The sequence below is a fragment of the Ylistrum balloti genome, unplaced genomic scaffold (genome assembly GCF_031769215.1).
Source record: "Ylistrum balloti isolate Yb309-2 unplaced genomic scaffold, AGI_CSIRO_Ybal_v1 Utg370392, whole genome shotgun sequence".
NCBI lineage: Eukaryota > Metazoa > Mollusca > Bivalvia > Pectinida > Pectinidae > Ylistrum > Ylistrum balloti.
This window is the reverse complement of record NW_026782271.1, coordinates 200,322-222,930: the sequence shown is the minus strand read 5'-3', so window position 1 is coordinate 222,930 and position 22,609 is coordinate 200,322. Positions and strand designations below refer to the sequence as shown.

At 34.8% G+C, this 22,609-nt stretch overlaps 2 protein-coding genes across 3 annotated transcripts; one reads left to right on the top strand and one right to left on the bottom strand.

The window, feature by feature from the left end:
- Positions 1-377: 377 nt before the first annotated feature.
- LOC132554318 (NIF3-like protein 1) lies at positions 378-7,003 on the bottom strand. Of its 2 annotated transcripts, none has more exons than XM_060218624.1 (7): positions 6,939-7,003; positions 5,852-6,069; positions 3,991-4,237; positions 3,645-3,795; positions 2,947-3,067; positions 1,609-1,735; positions 378-689 (listed from the first exon to the last, which is right to left on the bottom strand). In XM_060218624.1, exons 2-7 carry the CDS (start codon positions 6,056-6,058, stop codon positions 418-420), a joined length of 1,125 nt encoding a protein of 374 aa, XP_060074607.1. In that variant the 5' UTR covers positions 6,059-6,069; positions 6,939-7,003; the 3' UTR covers positions 378-417. The 2 variants fall into 2 exon arrangements, with proteins under 2 accessions (XP_060074607.1, XP_060074608.1); XM_060218625.1 differs by lacking the exon at positions 6,939-7,003 and adding an exon at positions 6,791-6,909.
- A 107-nt stretch (positions 7,004-7,110) lies between these two features.
- On the top strand, positions 7,111-18,756 carry LOC132554342 (NAD-dependent protein lipoamidase sirtuin-4, mitochondrial-like). The gene is made up of 3 exons (XM_060218648.1): positions 7,111-7,977; positions 17,703-17,846; positions 18,504-18,756. The coding sequence occupies exons 1-3, from the start codon at positions 7,351-7,353 to the stop codon at positions 18,654-18,656; spliced, it is 924 nt and encodes a 307-aa protein (XP_060074631.1). The 5' UTR covers positions 7,111-7,350; the 3' UTR covers positions 18,657-18,756.
- The last annotated feature ends 3,853 nt before the right edge of the window (positions 18,757-22,609 follow it).

Sequence of the window (22,609 nt, the reverse complement as noted above, 5' to 3'; positions counted from 1 at the left end):
TATGCACAAAATTTATAATCTTTCTCTCCTGTATACACCCATGTTCATTTATTAATAACTTTGTAGTTGATAATATTTAATTTTGCTATATTTCCAATCTTTAAAAATTGTGCAAAATTAATTACCAGGGAAATGTTTTATATTGAATAAAAAATTCAGAAAAAACTACATGCTTGTATACACTGATGCAAATATAAAAATGGTTTTGTGTTAAGTGCTTAAAGGAGATTGGTTTAAAATGGAATCTCCATGAAATAGCTACAACCAGGGCAAGGACATCATCAACCATTATGCATCTTGATGACACACCTCCTGTGGTGTGTTAAGTATAAGTTGTAGATGTCAAAGATTGACATGTACAATGAATCAATTCTCCATTTAGTGTGAACAATCATTTATTTCAAAATTAGGATTCAGTTAAACTATTTCCAAAGGATCTTGATCTTTACTAGAAATAACAATGTCAATTTTCTCCTTAAATAATCTGTTAAGTTCCTGTTTGAGCACATTGAGATATCCTCGTTCTGTGTTACTATGGTCACAAAGAATCACACTAGTCCCACTGTGTACAGCATGGAGTACCTCGTGATGGGACATTTCCCCAGTGACATAAAGAGACACTGGGACATTTCTTAAGACACTTCCTCCAGATCCAGCACATACAGCCACACTCTTAACCACAGACTCTCCTACAAGGTTATAAACAATATATGTAAATATTATATACAAAACATTTTTAATATCAGCATATCATTTTCTTTTCTTCTAAGGAAACTAACATCTCGATACTACCTTTTACACCTGTGGTTCTTAGAGGTACAGTGCTAGTCAATGAAAAAGTGGACTGTAACAGGAATCTGTCTGTGCCTTATCACACTTATTCAATTGACTGTTGACATATTTGTTGATAAGTCCATGTCTGGTAAGTAGCCAACCCATGTGTAACTGCATATCTATTAAAATTCTTAGTCCTGCAGACTGAGACAAAGTCTCAAGTGATCTATTGCGATTTTCTTTTGTCTGGCGCAGTGCGTCGTAAACAATTTACATTTTTGACTTCTTTTCAATAAACAAATGGTCCAGGGTCATGATACTGAGCCAGTTCCATGCTGGGATGAAGGGTTAACTCATTTGTTCAAACGAATGATCTTGACCTTCATTCAAGTTCACAGGTGTCAAATGTGTGAAAATCTTTAAACGACTGCTTCTCAATAACAAAATGACCCAGGGTCATGATATGGGGCCAGTAGCATGATGTGATGAAGGGCTATCAGGTTTGTTCAAATGAATGACCTTTACCTTCATTCATAGGGTCACAGGGGTCAAATATGCTAAACTTCAACAACAGACAGTGTTATCAATTCTGTTTAATTGAACTAAGCCTTCAAATTTGGAAACAAGAAAACTTTGTAAGAATGCATGTACATATTTATCAGTCCTGTTTTGTCTACCCTGATGCTGGGACTGATGAACAGGATCTAAAACTGTCCAAAGACCTGAAGACCTCAGATGACAATTAAGGCCTATGGGCCTTTTATTCATGTTTGCCCTCTGGGCTTATCATCAACTACAGCATGAATATGATAGCTGAATATCTTAAGAGTTTACCTGGAGAGATTGCCAGTCGTACATGTTTCAAGTTGGTGTGTTTTTTTACAATAGATACAGCATCCTCCAGTGACAGTGGCTCCTTCAGGGTACCTTTCCTTCCCATACCATAGCCAGGCCATACAACCTGTCATAAAACAGTAGCTATAAAGGTCTGGTAAGTCTTGAGGGTTACTTTGCATAAAGTAGTATCATTATACTACATGTGCTGTATCTGTCATAATACTAAGATCAGTTTGAATCAAAGGGTTTTGGCATCATTGATACTTAAAATAGAAAATTGGGATTGGGAATTTTGCCAGCTCTCTGTATGCTGAGTGACAACTTCAACAAACAGAGATTTTCATTGGTTAGAGCATCTGAAATTGTGGTTCAAACCCTGGTTATCTCCCTTTGCGATTTCCTTCATGCTTTAATCAATCCTGGGTTCTTGTAGGTGCTTGGTAAGGGGATGTCTGGATTTATAAAAGAATAGAGAAGGACAGAGCAGCACAGCAAATACTAGTAACCAGATCCTGGTAACTCAGAGGTAAGTTAAAAGCTAATCATTGCTATTGTGAAAAATTCAAATTGCTGCCACTGAAAATGCATACATTTGTAGGTGGTTATCTCACACAACTTCTGTACACTCAGTGCCATATAGCCATGCTGGTTAACAGAACCATCTAACGTTTGGTGGCTGAAAATTCTGGCTCTGATCATTAATTTTACTACTACTGCTTGGTCTGATCATTAATTTTACTACTACTGCTATCACAAAAATCTACGAGTTGTGTTTGTCTTTAATCTCAAAATGTCCTTCAAAATGATAAACAGGGACCAACTTAAGTTGTAATATGACAACTAGATAAAATTATGTTACCTGGTATTATTGTGACTGCGTCTCGTGTTGAAACTAAATTCATGACCTAATCTCCAGTATGACAGCTAGATAAAATTATGTTACCTGGTATTATTGTGACTGTATCTCGTGTTAAAACTAAATTCATGACCTAATCTCCAGTATATGCATAAAAACAAGCATATTTTCCCCTAATTAACCTCTCTTTTCATGGTAACAAGATTAACAATAGAAATTTAACGATAATAACAGAAATGTTGATTTTGTCTTTATGTCAAGCAATATTCTGATATTCATAAAATAGAAATTGTACAGAAAAATGACTAGACATGCATTATAGATTGGAAAAAATAAACTACTACATATGTAATGTCCATAAACAACAGAGAATAAATTATCTGTGTCACAAATGTTAATTACTTTCTTCAGTTAACTTTTTTTATCAAAGTCTTCAGACTTATCATGTTTCAATCAAATGCATTCTGTGAGAATTTTACCTTTTGAAGGTCGTATGATTCCACTGACTTGATGGCCTTCAGATGATCTCCTATGACAGCCATCACATCAGAGGCATTCTCCTGGTTACCAAGGAAGCTGATCTGGACCAGGTCTGGTTCACTGTTATAATCACACCAAAGCTAAAATACTTACAGTCATATGTGAGTAAGACAGATATATCCTTTTGACTCTGTATGTTTCCTCATGATTCCAATTCACTGGATCAATACATCATGACATTATCTTAACAGGTTTGTGACAATGTTAACTTCTCATTTGCATAATAATGAAACCCGAATGGTAATTATGAATTGATGATAAATTTCAACTCGGCGAACAAATGTCATTTCAAGCTTCCATAACGTTCTGGTAAATTTCAAAGCTGGATAAAAAATACAAATCCTGTGATACAAAATATTAAATTATAAATGTTAAAAACTAGATCCATGGAATTTTCTTTTTTGTTTTGAGATTCAATGATTCAGACTTTAAAATCAATTGTTTTCATTGCTAACAACACTATAATCACTGCCAGGGACTCTGAAGATGGAGAGAGAGTGAAAAGATAAAAAATTAAATTAAATAAAGTGTTGTTTCAATGTTGCTTTATAAAGTGCCCATATCTAGCCTGCTACCTCCTAAGACTTGCACATGATTTGCATCAGACTAATCATTATACATTTTGTACAAGTCTTACACTGCTATTGATGTGGTAACCGTTCCCTTTATGCTTGAAAGTCCTTGCACAAGTTTCGGAGCCAGATCATTTGGTACAGTGAAGATTCTCTTCTTACTGAATTTTTTATTTGGCATCTCTGTTAGCTCAATCGGACTTTTGTCCTGTAAATCTGTATAAAGAAATTTACAATTGATATCAATCAAAATATTTTGACAAGTTAACCATAATATGTTGAAAGTATTTTTGCAACAGAAATCTGATGAAAGAATTTTACTGCAATAGGAATCTATTGAAAGCACTTTCACTATGTAAATTTGCCGGAAGCACTTTTACAAAATCATCAGCAATATAAAAACTGACCTACCAAAAGCACTTATAAGCCAGTCATTAACTCCACCATCTAGAGCGTCATAGGAAGTGTGTGGCGAGAATACTGCTATCCGATTTTCTATACACTTTGTTATGACACGATCTTTCCAATTAGCCTGAGTGAGTCGCTTCACAGCGGAGAACAGTGGAGGATGGTAGGACAAGATCATATCAGCTTTCTCTCCAATAGCCTCATCCAACACCGGAGGTGTGAGGTCATTTGTTAGGAACAGTCTTTTCACCTTTGGAGTACATAAATTTTAAGAAAACTACAATCTATTCCATGTGTTTATTATTGCAATGCAATACAATTATGGAGTATAACACATTACCAAATGTTACATTTTGATTCTTCAGGCTTCATTCTAAGATTAAATTTGAAAGTTTCATTTTGAAAAAAAAATTTTCATTTTTTGTTGTTGTTAAATTCAAATTCTTTGAAATTATTTGTTGCCTTTTGTGAAGTTGAAGTGACTAATGCAACAGATGATTTTAACTACTTTAACTTAAAAGTTGTAAAATAGATCAATTCGGGTTTCATTTGATATTTATTGATACTGTCATTGAAGTTGTCAATTTTCCTAGCTAGTTCTTCAGAGAATTACAATTTTGGGGACACTAGATATTGTGAATAAGTATTCCTGGTAGCTAAAAAAATTTACTTACAAATTTGAACAAATTATAAACATATGAACATATGTCTACAATTGTGAGCATCTGATCAAAATCAATGAAATTAAATTTCTCATGAAAATTAATCATTTAACAGGAACTCAGAACAATGTTTCAAATGCTACATTGTATTAACTTCTCTTTGATCTACTCTACATGTAATCAGCATCTCAACTTTGAAGCCTAGCAGTAGGTCAAGGTTGACTGATTAAATATTTAGATAAAAATTATTTGTTTTTGAATAATGAATAAAATGGTTTGCTTTTTAGTTTTTCATTTATATCAAAATTTGTGACAATGCAATATTAAGTCAATTACCATGTATCTCTTTTCACCTTTAAGTATTGTGTAAAATTTATGTCTACTATCAACTTGCAGCATTTCTTTAAAAAAAAATTGAACTAAGAAATTGACAAGTACATATGCTGCCGTATACAAAAATCTTCTTTCTTCATTGGGTGAATCATGTGAAGCTCTATTATTGTAAATAATGGATGTATTCATATCATATGTTCCTGTGTAAAATCAGCAGGACGGTTTGAAATGACACTATCAAAATATTAAACAACTTTTTTTTCCTGAAAAGCAATGTAACAAGATAAGTGACGCTTCCAAATATGGGACACTTTTTAAAGATAATCATTAGCATTCTCTGCTTTGTTAATGTACATTGTAACATCAATTATTTTGCCACAATGAGACAACAGTTTCAAGTGTCCAAGGTAACGTAGAATTTTTTACATTGTCAGTACACAAATGTAAGGTGGATCTGCCGCTACATGAACAGGAAGACGGAACCTGAAAAGTGATGGATGCCAAATTGTTTGATCAGTCAGTCTCGACCTACTGCTGGACTTCAAGTGAACAACTGATTTTCATTACAATGAACAGGAACTGGAAGACGGAACAGACATGAACAGGAAGACGGAACCTGAAAAGTGATGGATGCCAAAATGTTTGATCAGTCAGTCTCGACCTACTGCTGGACTTCAAGTGAACAACTGATTTTCAACACAATGTTGCATTGTATACATTTTCTACTTTGAAGTGGACCGGGTCTAATATAACCAAGAGTTATAGAGTCTCCCATGTGCACTCATGTAAACATTGTCATTACATTCACACATACACCCACACACGGTATATTTGATTTGATATAAATATGAATCAATTTTCAAAACTACCTCATGTGGATCTGTTGGCTCCACCAGCAGTCCTACATTGTCCCAGTTCCCTGCCAGTTTAGGTGAAGCATATTGATGCAAAAGTCCTACCACTGACTGTAGCTTCATATCTTCTAGCTCTGCTACCACGTCTCTCTCTGTGTGAAACAACGCTTGAGCAGACAACCGGGAAACCTTAATACCAGATTGTCTGAAAAGGTTCAGCATAGACCGAACACCTGTGGAGATAATAATTCATTAGTAAATAATGGTAGCTTTATAAAAATTTGGATCAGTGTGCATTCTTTCATCACAAATTTCATGTATCCATCCTTTCCAGCAGTTTAAACCACAATCTGTGGGTAAGGTAAAATATCTTTGTTAAAACTTACTAGCAAGCACTACTACCCCAGTTCATCAATGAGAGTTTTGCTTCCACGTGGTTTCAAATATGACCTCTTTAAATGTCTCAAATATGTTTCTTCCACTCTGCTTGTTGTACAAAAAACGATGTTTGAGATTAAAAGCTTGGCTTTGATTCCTTATTTGCAGGGAAGCATGCATGGACGAATTTAAAAAAATGTTCCTACTGAACCTCATTGGTGGAACATGATAAGTTTCGACAGTGACCAAGACTGAAATAAAATTGTGCATTGATAGTCAGAACCCTCAATACCACAGAACTTGACCGAATTCCCAACCCATGGTCTATGTATATATATACTTATATTAGTGACATATTAGTTATATATGTAGACCGTATTTGGGAATTAGTGGCAAGTTCCTTTGCTTCAAACGACACTTGGTCAGGGAATCCATGGTCATTTCAGGAAAATTTTCAACGTCTACAAATCGTTGGACCAGAAGAAACTAAATCATCTGCTTTTCGACTTAGATGTATCATAACGTAAAAGGGGCACGTTGGCATGGCTTGTACACAGTGTTAAATATATAGGTCACCTCACTCAACTGACGGAGAATGCTACAACCACATGGACATGCCGGATTGTGTTTCCCCCGTTCCTTCACACTCCTTATCCCGTACCATGGGATCCATTATGTTGTGAAAAGATATAGGGACATATAATGCAAAGCAGTCAATGCTTACGAGCCAGTTTTCTTCTGTAACGGGATACCAAGTGATGTAGATGTAATTATGTTTACTTTCGCTTTCAGCTTAGCAAACCGGAAATGTACATTTTCCTCTAAGGGAGATAATTCTTACAGTCTCGGTGTTACGTCAACTTTCGTAATCCTTTCAATGCCAATTGGTAAATACAACAGATACATCTTCACTCTTCAACTGTAATGTATCTTCATAAGTTATAAGATTGTGTAGTGTCAATTTCACATTTTAAACTTAATCCAGATTCGCAGTAACTGACAAAACTGTTTCTGATAAGGAAAATAATACGATGTAGGAAACCAACGATCAAGAGATTATTAATCTGTATGTTTAAATATTTTGAAAAGTCTTAGCAAAGGCCGAACACAAAATTAATTGCGTAATTCATTTTATAATGTCATTGTTGAGAAAACTATTCAGATTTACACTGGTACAGCAGAGAGCAGTGCATACATTAAGAAATAAATTCGTGCCAAAAGCAGAACCAGCCAGTGACTTGGACATTGATGATTTGAGAAACTTCTTGTTAAAGAATGATAGAATACTAGTGTTGACTGGAGCTGGATTATCCACAGAGAGTGGAATTCCTGATTACAGATCAGAGGGTGTTGGACTTTATGCTAGAAGTGACAATAGACCTGTACAATACAATGACTTTGTTAAAAGTGAAACTATTCGTCAAAGATACTGGGCCAGAAATTATGTCGGATGGCCTGTATTTTCATCCTTTCTTCCAAATATTTGTCATAAAATTTTACGTCAGTGGGAAATCGTAGGAAAAGTAAACTGGCTAGTGACTCAAAATGTTGATGCCTTACACATGAAGGCAGGCAGTGTTAATCTCACTGAATTACATGGAAGTGCCCACAGAGTTATGTGTTTGAACTGTGATGCCAAGATGACACGAACACAATTACAGGAACTGATCGAGAAGTACAATCCGCTGTGGCAGGCCAAGTCTGTGGAAATGGCACCTGATGGAGATGTCCAGCTCACCACAAGACAGGTGGAAGGATTCAAGGTATATATACATGTAGATAGTGTAGCAGAGGGTTCTTAAAACCACAGGCAAGTAAAGACAGAGGTATAGTCTTTTGAAACTTTGTGTATAGAATTTTATTGTACAGATATCTATATAACCTAGCAAGATAACAGGGTTTTCCATAGGAGCCAGTCGCCAGCCAATTTGACCGGCTACTTTGATCATTTGGCCGCCTACACCAATCCAGTTCTGTAATAATATTCCGTACACGACTACACGTACACAGCAGGCCACCCCTACCTCACCGCGTTGTGGCTCGGGTTGGCTGGCTTTGCCAGCCTCCTACTTTCACTACACATCCTACTACTCAGAAAATTATGGAAAACCCTATGATAAAACACTAACTGAATTCTGCTGACTTCGCTGAGAAAGATTATTTTAAATCGAGATGTTATTTAGAGCATGATGTCTAGCGAAGATCTGTGGATCAATCCTATTTGGAAACAATGTAACAATAATGACATCTTTGATATTGATTGGCGCCCAGGAAATGACCCTGGGGAAAAGTACTTCAAAGTTTATTTGTATCCATGACTGATAAATAGCTTTGCCAATAAATTATTTATACTTGCGTTAAACACCCTGCGGTGAGGCCCCAAATTGACTTGGATTCATAGGTATTGTTTAAGCCCTCAAATTCATTTCCTTATAGCAAGTAAAATATGATTGGTAATTATGGCCTAGGTAAGATACAATCTACTCCCTACGAATTTGAATAGAGAGAATCTGTCTCATTCCATCCCTGATTGTTTGCTGAACAAATGAAACTGATGGCAGCAATTGGTTTTGCAATAGTAATCGCTAATGACTTCTATATATGTTTATAACTGAAGATTTCAAGTTTGAGTTCATTTATTTATCATTTTGATTGTGGCATTGAAATGCCTTTGAAATACTATAGATTGCATAGCCTTACAAGCCATGCCATTTGGTTTCTGTACTTGGACCTTTGAAACGCCAGTTGAAATAATGTTATCTCATTATACCTTATGAACAATTTTAAATATCTTATTAATAAATATCCAGGTCTTCTAATGGTTTTCTTTGGTCCTGAACAATGACCTCTTATCAAAGGAATAGGTTGTTATTCAATAAATTTTCAATGGTTTCAAACAATGGTTTTTCAATGATATTAATGAGGCTTGGTTGAAACCAATATATATTGATTTTGAATTCTTTCCATGGATTGTAATATGGATGGACTCAACAAGAAAATACTGATATGTCAACACAATCACAATCCAAACCCACACCGAATAAAACTGGGGCAAAATATGAACAAAAGGAAGATTTACAAAGAGAACCAGAAAAATTACAAGGAGAATAAGACCAGGTGTTCTGGAAGGGTAAACATATTCTGCTTCAATAACAGCATCCACCATATATCAGAGTAAGCAATGTCCCGTTCTCAAATGAGAGCAAGTTTTACAATAATGGAACCAACAGGCCAAGCAATGTGCACCAAACACTTGTATCTTAAGAGTTTTTACATTAAGTCATGTACATTTAGGTAACCTGCATACTGTCTAATGTTATACACTGTAAGTTATTGTCCTGTATCAAGCCAGGGGGAATACTGTAATATTTATTATATAATTTAGAACAAGATTTGAGTTTCAATTTTCAGTTTTCTGTTATTGCAGATAATTAATTTCTTATAAATGGTTTTTTGTAACTTTTTATTTTTAAAGAATTTTCATTATATGTACATCACATATGACAAAAAAAAACAACCACACACATGTTCCCTCACATGCACACACACATTCACATGTGGGATAATGAATTATTCATCATCATCATCATCATCATCCATAAACTATGTATACACTGTTATCATCATCATCAGCTGCAGCATCAATACACAATCATCACCATATACATGTATAACCATCATCATCCTCCTTCATATACATATCATCACCATCATCATCATCATCATCATCCATAAACTATGTATACACTGTTATCATCATCATCAGCTGCAGCATCATACACAATCATCACCATATACATGTATAACCATCATCATCCTCCTTCATATACACATCATCATCATCATCATCATCATCATCCTCATCATCATCATCATCATCACCATCATCATCATCATCCTCATCATCACCATCATCATCATCATCATTCGTTCATTCTTATAAATGGTTTACAGTCAGACATCTACATGTAGCTTGTCCGACATAGGATGAGGACAAGTGTTCAAAATCTGGTTTCTTCTATGCAATACGGTGTGATCCAAATAAAGATGACAAACTTGGTAAATGAGCCAAAGTGACCTTGAAGTAGAAATAATCATTTAAAAACTTTATAACTGGTAAAATCATGATCTGTTTTGATTATCCATTGTTGGAAAACTATATACAATCTATTTACAACAATTGTCTAAATTTTGCAATCAGGTGCATCACAGAAATTTACAATTTACAGGTGGAGGGGGATTCTCAAGCTAATTTTTTAAATAGGGTTTAGGTGTGAAAGCAGTGGGTATTGGTCCAATAGTATCTCATTTTAATTTCAATGGGAATAAGGTAAAATGGCTAGTTTTAATATTAGTTCTAATATATATATATATATGATATAATGTTTGAAACATTAACAAATATCCTATTCTGTTTGAATGTGTATAACAAAGGCAGATATTATCATTGTATGTCATATATTTATCTGTTGCTCAAAAATCAGGGAAACACTTAACTAATTTTTATCTCAGTTTTAATGCTATCAGATGTTTGAATGTTTAGGTTTGAACACTTATTACATGGTAAGTTTGCAGAATAAACAAATTTTAAATATTCAGTACCTGTACAGACAAAATGAGTGAGGTATGTACCCAGGTATATAGAGTATTGGATTACAACTGACAACGAAAAATAACATCCTCTATTTATCACATGCACCAGCGACAAAATTTTTTTTTTCTTTTTCCTCATAAATTACCTATGTGAAAAAAATTTGCTTCTTTCATGACGTGCCAACGCACAAACTGGTGAAAAGCACAAACATGCTCATCGGTCTTAAGTATACAATTATGTCAGACAGTTCTAGTACTATGTTCGAACTGTAGGATTTACATAATGAGATCTAGAAAAGTGCTTCAACAGCAAATATATCTGCATGTCAACCCCAGAGACAGTGTTTATGTTTAAAATTTAATTTAATGATGCAGGGAGTCGTAAAGTTTCACAATGTTACCGAATAGTTTCAGTCTTTGCTTCATTAATATTTCTGTTACAAGTACTTGTACATGTTTATATATGTACTGTACAATTCCTGCCATCCAAATCTGAAAAATCAGAATGCGTTTTTTAGGCTTTCTGCGACAGCACTGGTTACAGTTGTACAAACAGCCATACATGTAAATAACACTGCTCAATACAAATTGAGAATTAGATACATCATAAACTGAAATGTGCTTTTCAGAACTCATCAGATGATAATTATATAAGGTCAATTAATCCTATCTGGTCGGAAAATAAAAAACCAGGTGAGAAGGTGCACTAATTTCAAAATTTTGGTCATAATAATTGTCAATAACAGTTGGAGAGGTGGACAAATCCTAAATTCAACTAATTTCGTAAATTTCAATACAGTGGAAAAAGATTTAAAAAATAAATTTTAAAAGATAAGTCAGATACATGTACATGTTTTTTTCTGAGCTTTGCCAATATCCAGATATATATAACAGAGTTGTGTACATGTAGCTCAAATATAGAAATTTATGTTAGCAAATATCCATGGAGTATGGCAAAATGGAGATAGTATTACACAACAAAGGTTAGCAAGGGCATGGACCACATACAGGTTACATATGCTTCTAGTGACAGCCATTGTCTATCGTATCCAGAGCTGCTTTGTTTCTAAATACTGTCCAGTTGTCTAATTATGTCTGATCATCACATTCTGTAGACAGAGAAGTACACGCAAGACCTTGCATCGACTTAATTTGACAAGTTGACCGCCAATGAGGGGGTACCATTGTGTTGAAATTAAAAATTCAACCGACAGTTCCGACATCAGTGTTCACTAAATATAACAGGATGTATACATGTCGCTATTTTTTTTATTTGATATACACAAACATAATAATAAAGAAACTCGTTATTTTTATACACGATTTTATCTATTTTTGTTGGATTATCTACACCAATCTCGAACAAAATAACATAAATCCTTCTTTGTTTGTTCCGTTTTTTTTTCTTTAAAATTATAACGAGGCACATAGCCAGTCTATGAGGTGCTGTAGAGAACATACGACGTCCCATTCACACTTGGACAAAATCTTGATAGACAAATGTATTGTTGAAAAACCTACACAAACCAAATCCCAAAGCATTATTTACGGCCGCAGGTAACGTGGGGTCCCGTACTTCATTGATCAGGAATGCTCCCCCCGCTACTATGTCTGTTTCAGTACTCTTTATAATCATGTGGTCGTGAAGATCCACGGACCGCTTGTTTACATTAATATTTGATTTATTATCTAGTCGATTATCGAATAACCTCGTATCGCATTTCTTGGCGCTGAAGCTGAACACATGATCAATTACCCGGATCTCAAGATCGAATGGAAATGCACGCTTGAGAGCTAAACATCGATAGTTATGTGTGTTTTGGTTTGTTTCAAACGCACCCCATTACCAGTTATAGTAATAACTGCCTGCAGGTACCGCCTGGTACTACCCGAAACAGCCCGATACTATGCCGAAGCGGAGAGTGGCAAAACATACTAGAATGGCTTCAAATAGCAAACTATAAGGACAGAAATGGTGAGTGAGGTAAATAAACTTGTTTTGTTTTTAAATGAACCAAAAATTTCAGGGTACGTTGCAGGAATAACTGCCCATCGCATCCATGGTGGATTTTATTTACCACTTTCATGAAGAGGTCCGTTCTGTTTCTAAAATGAGCATAGTCCTTAAGAAAATAATATCAGTAACAGCATAATAAGTGTGAATATTGACATTAAATTAAAGTTTTAGAGACAGGAAGTTTCGGTCTAGGGATGAAAAGATGACGATAAATCATCTCGAAATTTTGGACTTGTCAAAATTCAGTAAAACTGCTACGGCGAGCATTTAGTGACATGATCATGACCATCTTCTGTTACGCTTAAAATATGCATTTTAAACTTCTCGAGTCCCAGCAGTGAGTTTCAGCTCAAACTTGCATGGAATCTTCCTGAGATGCTCCTGACTAAGTGATGGTATTGTTTTGGTCATTCAGACATCCAATATGACTTCCGTTTTGAATCACTTCATCCTAACTTCTCCAGCAGTTTTCCTGGTGTCAATGAGTTGAAAATCGACGGGGATGTTAAGGAATGCAAAAAGCTGACAGAGGGTTTTATTTTTTAACTTACTGAAAATTCCTACTTGTCACCTACCGTGACCACTTTGTAACATATTGCGCAATAATAATTCCTGAAATGATATGAAGATGGTCCTTCCAAGTGTTGTGACTGTTCTTCTCTGAAATCCCATATGGCCGCCATGCTCATCGACATGACACCATTTTCAGCTTCTGCTCCAGTTTCACTGCTGCTATTGAAACTGAAATGAACAGCTATAATCGGTTGTTTTTGTTTCTTCAACTGCCAAAATATTCAGAATAGATTTAATGATGTAAAAAATTGTTCAAACTACCACTACTGCCTCACTTGGAACCAAGGGGCTCTTTAAGGTCAACAACTTTCCCCGCCCGGCCAACTTATAAGACCTGGCCCCACTTGTATAAAACATCTCAACTTTAGATTTCCTCAAGTCGAGATTTTCCTCAGCTGATATCTCCTCAAAAACGGCTTGTATAAAATGTTCTCGAGGAACATGAGGAAGGCATCGGCTAGGATGTCCTGAAATTCCCTGAGGAATTCTCATACAAGACATTTTCAAGGAGATATTATCTTGTATGAAAATTCCTCAAAGAATGTTAGGACATCCTAGCCGATGACATCCTCCTGTTCATTTGTATGTTATAATGTGAACTCAAAATAAAATAATAATAATGATAAAAAAAAAAAAAAAAAACAAAGGTAATGCAACTTTAATGATTTTATTACTTTATCTTTACATAAATCGATTGCCCAGAATATAAAATTACTGTCAAAGTGATAACACGTAAACAGGAGATAAAATCAATATTTATGTTCTGATAAAAGCCTACACTACACCAAATAAACTTAAATGCTTTTTTGTATCTTGTGATTATTATGAATAATTACTTCATAAACCTTATCAGTTAAATAGATCATGAATATCCAAACTAGTACTTGACAGAATGTTGTAAATTTGTAAACAAAACACAGGCCAGCTTTCCTAGATCCCGATGTTTAATCCATACTTTAAGTTTTACATGACGGGTATGTTATTGTGTCTGCTGATAAGGCGTCCAGTAACTTGATCCTTGTCTGCAAACATCATTACATATATACAAAAACAACTGGGCTTGCTTGATAGCGAAGAAACCCCCACCTATATATTATGCATTCTTTCAAAAGACAGAATACTAGCTAATCATGCTTCGGTATTAAAATTATTCAGATTGCCTATTAATGATAACGATACGGACGTCCCCCGTTTATGTTGGATCCCTAAAATTCACAAGAAGCCATTTAAACAACGTTTTATACCTGGCTTATCTAGCTGTTCAAACAAGCCGTTGTCAAAGCTACTGATCACCATTCCAAGTACTATCAAATCTGGGTTACAGTCTTATTGTGATACTGTTTACCCACGAGTTGGAATTAATGGTACGTGGATTTTGAAGACCTTCCAAAGAGCTTTTGTCCAACCTTAAAAACTCTCTTCTAAAAACATTTCTTCTATTAGAGCATTTGATTTTTCTACCCTGTACACCAACATAACTCATTTTAAACTGAAGGCACGCATTCGTTCTTTTGTTATGTGATCTTTCTTCTCTAAGAAAGGTGAACGTTTGTATTTGTATATGGTTGTGAACTAAAGTGAAGCATATTTCGTAGAAAATACGTCCAAATCAAAGAAGAAATATACGGAGGACGAAGTTATCAGAATGATCGAGATTCTGATTAACAACATCGTCGTCGAGTTTGGTGGTAAGCTATGGGAACTAACTGCGCCTTTCTGTTGGCTGACTTTTTATTTTCATATTAAGTCCTTGCAAAGTCGTGTAATTCCACTTTCATATATATTGATGATGTCTTAAAGTAACAAGAAATTTATTTACCACGTCCATCGTATATATCCTCACAACAAAACCAACAGGGACAGCTTTCCACCAAACTGTATGATAAACGTAATAATTTCGATTTCCCTATTGTGAATGTTTCATTTCTGGATTGCAATATCCTGCATATCAAACCTATGGTATTTACATGTCAAGAGGATCTCTTCCTATCATCACGATTTTCGTGCAAGAAGTTGTCAATTGACTGACAAACTCGTAACAAAGGGGTTCAAATGATGCAGGTTGATGAAAATGATGGGGAAGTTTTATGATCAATAGTGATCTCATTGAGAAATATTCTATTTCTTTGTGTGATATGAAGCTGGACGTGTTTGATGCTCGCTAGTGTGCCTGTTGGTTCCGTATTGTATACTTACTTACTTGGATTGACTAAGGTTTACATTGCGGGTGTAGTCGATGAAACAGAAGACGCTTACTCTTCTGGAACACCTGGTCATATTCCCCTTGCACTTGTTTTTCCGGAGTCTCCGTGTAAAGCTTTCCTATTTTTATATTTTACCTTAGGTTTATGGAATTTGAGTTAAGATTATGATTCTGTTGCGATGTTGGTATTTTCATGAAGCTTAATGCTATGTTATTGCTATAAAGCAATGGTGATTTGCATATTTAACATAATCGTGTCATGTTTCAATATTTATGAATGAGCTGCACATTATTAGCATACTGCCATAGGATGCAAGGCTTTTTAAAATAATATTTTGTTAAGGTCTGTCAATTCGTCAGTAAACCATACTAGGACGACTGTGCAAGGACACCAAAGAGTCTGGTATGCTTTTGATTTTTATAACCGTCCTATGCGAAGTGAGTGTTAAATATGTATGATTTTGAAATGCTGCGCTATGTTAATGTTAGCCTCGTTGTGATAGTTAGGCTGACAATGAAAAGTTGGCTGCTGCTTAAGGCCTTGTGCAGGTTATATTATACTTGCGGCAGGCAAACCAGTCGTGACACTACCACCATGCTGAACGTTAAGAAGAGGGTATAAACTATTGCCAAAAATCTCCCTCACAGAGGCGAATGCTGAACAAAAGATTAAAAAGAGTCAAAGGACACATTAGAAAGAAGAAAGATTTTAAAGGATTAGTCGCCTCTTATGATCATATAATTGGAACACCAGGTTAATTCCTAGCTCTTCTCGTAGGATCCCAAAAAGGATCTAAAACTGTACGAGTGCAAGGGAAACCATCAAATATCAAAGTTGGCAGTTGATCTGTGATGTGTGATACTGATATTTCTTAAGACTGACAGCTGGGATATTCTGAATCTTTTAACTTCATAATCAAAATGATTAAAGTTATGTTTATTATATTTGAATATTGTTTTTGTCTTTGAGATTGGAAGATTTCAATTACTGTTTCTAAAGAACGTCTTACCGTATGTTTTCATAAATCTCCAGGAATAGGATTATTTCGGATTCTAGTTGTACATATATAATATTTTCCAGATTGCCATCAAAAACATTATCAAATTTTTGCTTAGCTTTTTCTCAATTCAATACTGCAGAAACCTTTATGAAAAAAACCCGAATAAGTAAATGTAACACAAGTTTAATCCGATTCTAATAATGGTCTCGAAGTGTCATTATGAATTAGGACATTTGAATCATGTAAGCGTTGTTTGGAGGGATTTCATGAAGCTTTAGAAAGTGAACTGTTTATTTTAATTTGTATGTTAATTTTAATTCATCTAAATATTCAAATAGGTTGTTCATGGTTGTTTTTTTTTTCATTTGATGTTTTGAATGCTATTTTATGTATATAACTTAAATTTTAGAGAGAAGGCTAGGATACATTTTTTTTGCAACACTCTCGACAATAGTCGACATCTTGGATTTGACATTTGAATACTAATTGACATCACTAATTCGAATAAAATTGTTGAATTTGTGTTCCTGTGGTTTAGTTAACAGTAAACAGGTGTCGTTTAGTACATCTTTGTATATATATATTAGAAACTGGTTTTATAGTAGATGTTTGTTTTGTTTTGATTTATATTGCTTAACGTCTCATCGATGTTTGTTTTGATTATAAATACAACATAATAAAGAGAGAAATATGAGGAAATCGGAATCTTACCGGGAACAAGTTAGGATCATATGATGATAATTATAAGATCCCTCTAAGGATTTCACGGTATTCTAACTAACCACTGACGCGGAAAGTGAATATACATTCTTATAGTGAAATGTTCTATAAGAGAATTCAGCTTCGCATGTACACGTGGGAACGTAAACTATTATTTCTTGTTCCATTTCTCTTAGATATTACTCAGTCATCGGTGCTCGATATATTTCAAGTATCAATTGAAAGTTAAAAGAGGTTATAACCCTTTCATAAACCCATCATGCCTGTTGACAGGCAACATAATTATACTTTCTATTTCTCCGAAACATTTTTTTCTAATATCCTCAGTGGTGTTATGATGTACTGTAATATACTAATACTTTTTCTTATATTTTGATGTAGGTTCCTCAGTGTCCAGCCTGTGGAGGGGCTCTCAAACCCGAGATCATTTTCTTTGGTGACAACGTCCCCAAACCTATTGTCAACTTTGTGTTTAAGAAAGTGGAGGAGGCGGATGCGGTTCTTGTTCTAGGCTCATCATTAGAGGTGAAATATTGGATCACTCTTCTTATTGTCTGTGTGCTGTCTCCTACTTTGATATTGTTGTTGTTTTAGAATTAGCTTCCGTTTGTGTGTGTATATATATATATATGGTATTGAAAAATGATTGTAGAGAAGACACACAACAGAATGAAAACCGTTTCATTTCAAACAACTAAGAAAATACCAGCATCTCAAGACAATAAAAATCCAAACTCAAATCCGATAAAACGGGTCAAATTATTAAAAATAAGTAAAAAGTACAAGGATGATAAGACCAGATATTCCGAAAGGATAAGCCTGTTCTGCTTTATCGACGACGTTCGCCATTTAAAACTATTTCCCATTGTTATTAGATAACGCAAAATGATAATTAAATTACATCAAGCACTTGTGCCGTTCCTCAAGGACTCGATATTAAATGTTAAAGTCCTAAATTTTGGAAATTTATGAGGCGTCTGTAGGGAATCAAAATCTGTCGAAAGGAATATCGAAAAGCAGAGGGAAAGTTCGCAAGCCTGAAAATTCAATAGCTTTATTAAATTTCAAATACATTGTTTAACGAGATGACTACAGGTCATCGGAACACACGGCTCTAAATATGATATTAACCTATTTGTTACAAACTATATACACATTTATATACAAAATGATTTGTTGTAGGTGTATTCCGGATTCCGCTTTGTGAATGCTGCATCCACACAAAAGAAACCCATAGCCATCGTTAATATAGGACCAACACGCGCAGACAAACTGGCTTCCCTCAAAATCAGTGCGAAATGCAGCGATGTACTACAACAAATAGAACAGTTATGACAAAAAAGAATGTTTATATAATTTATTTTTAGATGGTTTTACGGTATGTCTTTCATGGTACAATTTTGTAAATGCTCTATTAAAAAAATCTCGAAATATTTGTCATTTCTACTTATTTGTATCTCGCTTACACGACGAAGTGCAAGTGAGCTTATACCAAGGTGACACGCTCGTTAGTCCGTCGGTCCGTTCGTCCGTCCGCTCGAACTTGTTTAGACAACTTCTTGCCTATTCATCCAATTGGAACTCTATACATATCCCCCTGATATTGCGTAACTTTTTTGCATTCGGAACAATAAATTATATTCTTGAGGTACTTTATAAAACCTTACTACCCTTAGGCATGGTTTCCCGCTGAAAATTTCTTATGGATATCAATCATTTTGTTGAAAAATGACATAAATCTTAGACCAGAACATCGCAGACGCTTTGCTGGATTAAAACCTGTTTATCATTACCACCATCCCCGAGTTTGCGCACCGTTTTTATTTTATTTTCATTTCCAAATTTTATAAAGGAATTATTCCCAATTGCTGTAAATAATGTATACTTTTGTCTATATTCCAACACATTTTGGTCAATTCAAGAAAACGTATTTTGTAACTATAGACTGTGCATCTCAACACAGGATAGTCTTTGTAACCAGTTGTTATACTTTTCTCGCCATAGTTTCCTACTAAAAGAGGCTGAATTATTATCTTCCTCGGCATTCGTAAAGTCTGTCGGTTATTTTCACAAGCATATTACAAGTATAAGTTTTCAAACTGGCCTTTGTTTTATTTGTTATTTTTTCGCGAAATCTTCTCGAAGTAATTTTTTTTATTCACGTCAAGGTGTAAAGAAGCAAAAGCTAGTGAAAAACAAAGAATTGAACTTACTTTAAAAAATTGCTGTACTTTCATTTAATAATATAAAACTTTTGTCACTTTATAATGTAGAATCGTTTTGGTCCTATATATATATTTATATATATAGCCAATGTAAAGGTATCTCAGGTCATGTTTTTACTTTCAGTAAGACGTTACAGCTTTATTCGGAGAACGTATAGCGTCATATTGACACTGCACACCACACCAGAAAGAACTATGTTATTGCTGGTATAACAACAATTCATTTTAAATCATAGTTAAGATAAGATACTTGTGTATATATTTTCGAAGTTCTTGCTCGAGAACCAATACAGGAAACAATCACTCAATGCCCTAGATAGGATATATGTCAGTGAAATCAGTGAAAAGCCTACTTAATCTTGGTGTCATAAATATATTATATCTAAGGCACAAATATAGCATGTTAAAGCATTATAACACTGTTATTCCTCCAGTATATATAAAAGATTCAAAAGCGAGATAAAGTTAACGGAAATCGGTTCAACACTAATTAATTAATGATTTACATGAAAAGAAAGTTAAATCGAGGTCACACTTCATTATGTTAACATCTTTCGTAAAATCTTCAAATGACTACTTGGTAACTGGAAGGCCGAGGGTGTTAATATTAGGAGTGCAATATGCTGGGATGAAGTTTGTTTAAATGAATGACCTTTGCCCATTTTATCAAAAGGCCTAGAAGCATGATATTTGACTTGTAGGTTGCTAAGGTAAAGCCTAACAAAAGAAATGACATTGACACATGTTCAAAATATCAATGGTCAATTCTTTTAAGCTCACCTGGCCCAAAGGTTTTTGTAGAGTAAACTGGTTAAAATTCATTGGATGTACCAATATATTTGTGATAGAAACACCGATTCTATTTCTGATTAACATTGAATACTAGGTGAGTGATGCAGGCCTATTGGGCCTCTAGTTTACAGAACAAATGATCAACCCCTCCCCCAGCATACGGCCTTAATGATGTTCACATTACAGGGAGAGAAATAACTCAGTTTCATAAGTATAGAAAAAGGTAATAAGAGAAGTTGTCTATCAGTAATTCGTTAAATTGATTATTGATATATTACACACATTGCTTCTTTGGTAAATACCATAAGCATTTGAAGCCAAAGATGATGCATATTTTATTCTAATTATAGATAATATCAAAATTAAGTCGACAAGTCGACTTCTTTTCAAATATGTCAATTTCATCTGTGACCATTTGAAGAATCAAAAAGAGTTGCGGTTGATTTCACTGGGAATCTATCTTAAATAATGCAATGGAAAACATCAAGGAAACTTGTCTATGGCAACAACATTTCCTCCAAAAAAATTAAAGATATTTCGTATGGTCGTCTTGCATCTCGTATGAAAGGTCATCGCTGTATAAAGAGAGTTCTGAGACTGAACAATCGTATTATGATGCAGATCAAATGTCAACTCCCATCACGCTGAGGTATCATAGAAATAAAGACAATGAGCTTTGCTAGAAGTTCTCCGTACATGTATTTCATTACTGCATTCAAATACCATTGAAGGCATTTCCTTGGTACTTGCCACTTTGCAAATTGGCACTAGTCGTTTGGGAATCCGCTTACATTGACTATCTGCTGAGAAAACTAATTAGGTGTCTATATCGCTTTAAAATATTTTAATATTTGATATGTAAATTAGTGTATACATATGTATAATATATTGAAATAACGGACCCAAGTAATCTGCACCGTCTGACCTGTTATTGTTAAAAGCTTTTCGTCACACAGTACAACCTTGCAAGAACATGGTTATACCACATGTATATACCTTATAAGGTCAAAATATACATACACAATTAGTCAAGTGTAAACTACAGGGTGATACTGTGTAATAAGTTTGTTTGTTGACGACATCTTGCACTAAAATCGTATTATTGCGAACAGGCGTTTGAAAATTTGAGATGCAGGAATGTTGCTATCCAGAAAAGGAAAAATCACAATAGGGAAATTAAAATCATAACGCTTATCACACAGTTTGGTTGAAAGCTGTCCATGTTGGTAGGAAAAAGATCGAGGTCAGTATATATTCTCATCAGTTCTTTATACGATGGACATTGTTCATAAATACTTTATTATCGGAAGACATTAAAAAATATATCTGAAAGCGGAATTGAAGTACTTTGCAAAGTCTTTGCGACCTGTTTTGATGAGCTCCTCCATAAATTCAGCTTTGAATTTAAACAAAGATAGCCAACAGATGGGCACAGCGTGTTCTTAACGGTATGCAAGTAGTCTTGGAAAATCTTGCCACCAAAGTCGATGAATACGTTGTCAACCAGAACCTAACCAAAAAAAAAAAAGGCCGAAAATTATGCCCCATTTTAAATTCACTACAGCGTGATCCTCAAAAATCCTCATGTCAAATCGGGTGCGAAGTACTACCCTGAGTAAAACCCAGGAAAGTATTATCTGACGTCAAATTCAGTAAATGATTGTCACTTGACGGAAATGTTCGTCGTCAACGACCGCCTTACTTTGCTAGATTTTATAGAGGCTCATGTTCAGTTGAAAGAGATATACCTCGTGGGTTTCCTGTCCTGCAGATATCTAGCTGGAAAGATAGAAGTTTTCCATCGATAAGAAAGGCTGTGGAGATCTCACTTGAAAGTTTTCAATTTGAAAGGGCAGTTTTATCACCTAGTTGTTCATATTTGGTTGTCTGTATTGTGTTTTATTTCTCATTAGTGTATGTGTAAACATGGATGGCTTTGACTGGAGATGTTCCTACACTCAGGAGTTTATCAGAAGTCAATTCTCTTCCTTCAAAGTTTAAGTCGTAGCTTCATCTCTGGTTCTCTTTGAGACTTAAATATTGCCTCATGAGTCATTGATGAGCATGCATAGAGTAAGCCAATCAAAATTTGCGAGATCTATTTGTTTTGGTCCCCTGGTATCAAAGGGAGGGATTCTAAAGGGAATAAATAACCAAATTATTTACAAGATCTAAAAAAGTCATCATTGAAAATCTCTCATAGGTAAGAAGCATCATTAAAATAACCAGAGTTGTGAAAGTAAGGCTTTTCCTGGTGTCTTTGCGTAAATA

Excerpts from the sequence above, each read along its gene's own strand:
- LOC132554342 (XM_060218648.1), top strand. The coding sequence starts at position 7,351 with ATGTCATTGTTGAGAAAACTATTCAGATTTACACTGGTACAGCAGAGA. Across the intron at positions 7,978-17,702 it reads GACAGGTGGAAGGATTCAAG|GTTCCTCAGTGTCCAGCCTG; the intron begins GTATATATACAT and ends ATTTTGATGTAG. Across the intron at positions 17,847-18,503 it reads TTCTAGGCTCATCATTAGAG|GTGTATTCCGGATTCCGCTT; the intron begins GTGAAATATTGG and ends GATTTGTTGTAG.
- LOC132554318 (XM_060218624.1), bottom strand. The coding sequence starts at position 6,058 with ATGCTGAACCTTTTCAGACAATCTGGTATTAAGGTTTCCCGGTTGTCT. Across the intron at positions 1,736-2,946 it reads AATCATACGACCTTCAAAAG|GTTGTATGGCCTGGCTATGG; the intron begins GTAAAATTCTCA and ends GTTTTATGACAG. Across the intron at positions 690-1,608 it reads ACGACTGGCAATCTCTCCAG|GAGAGTCTGTGGTTAAGAGT; the intron begins GTAAACTCTTAA and ends ATAACCTTGTAG.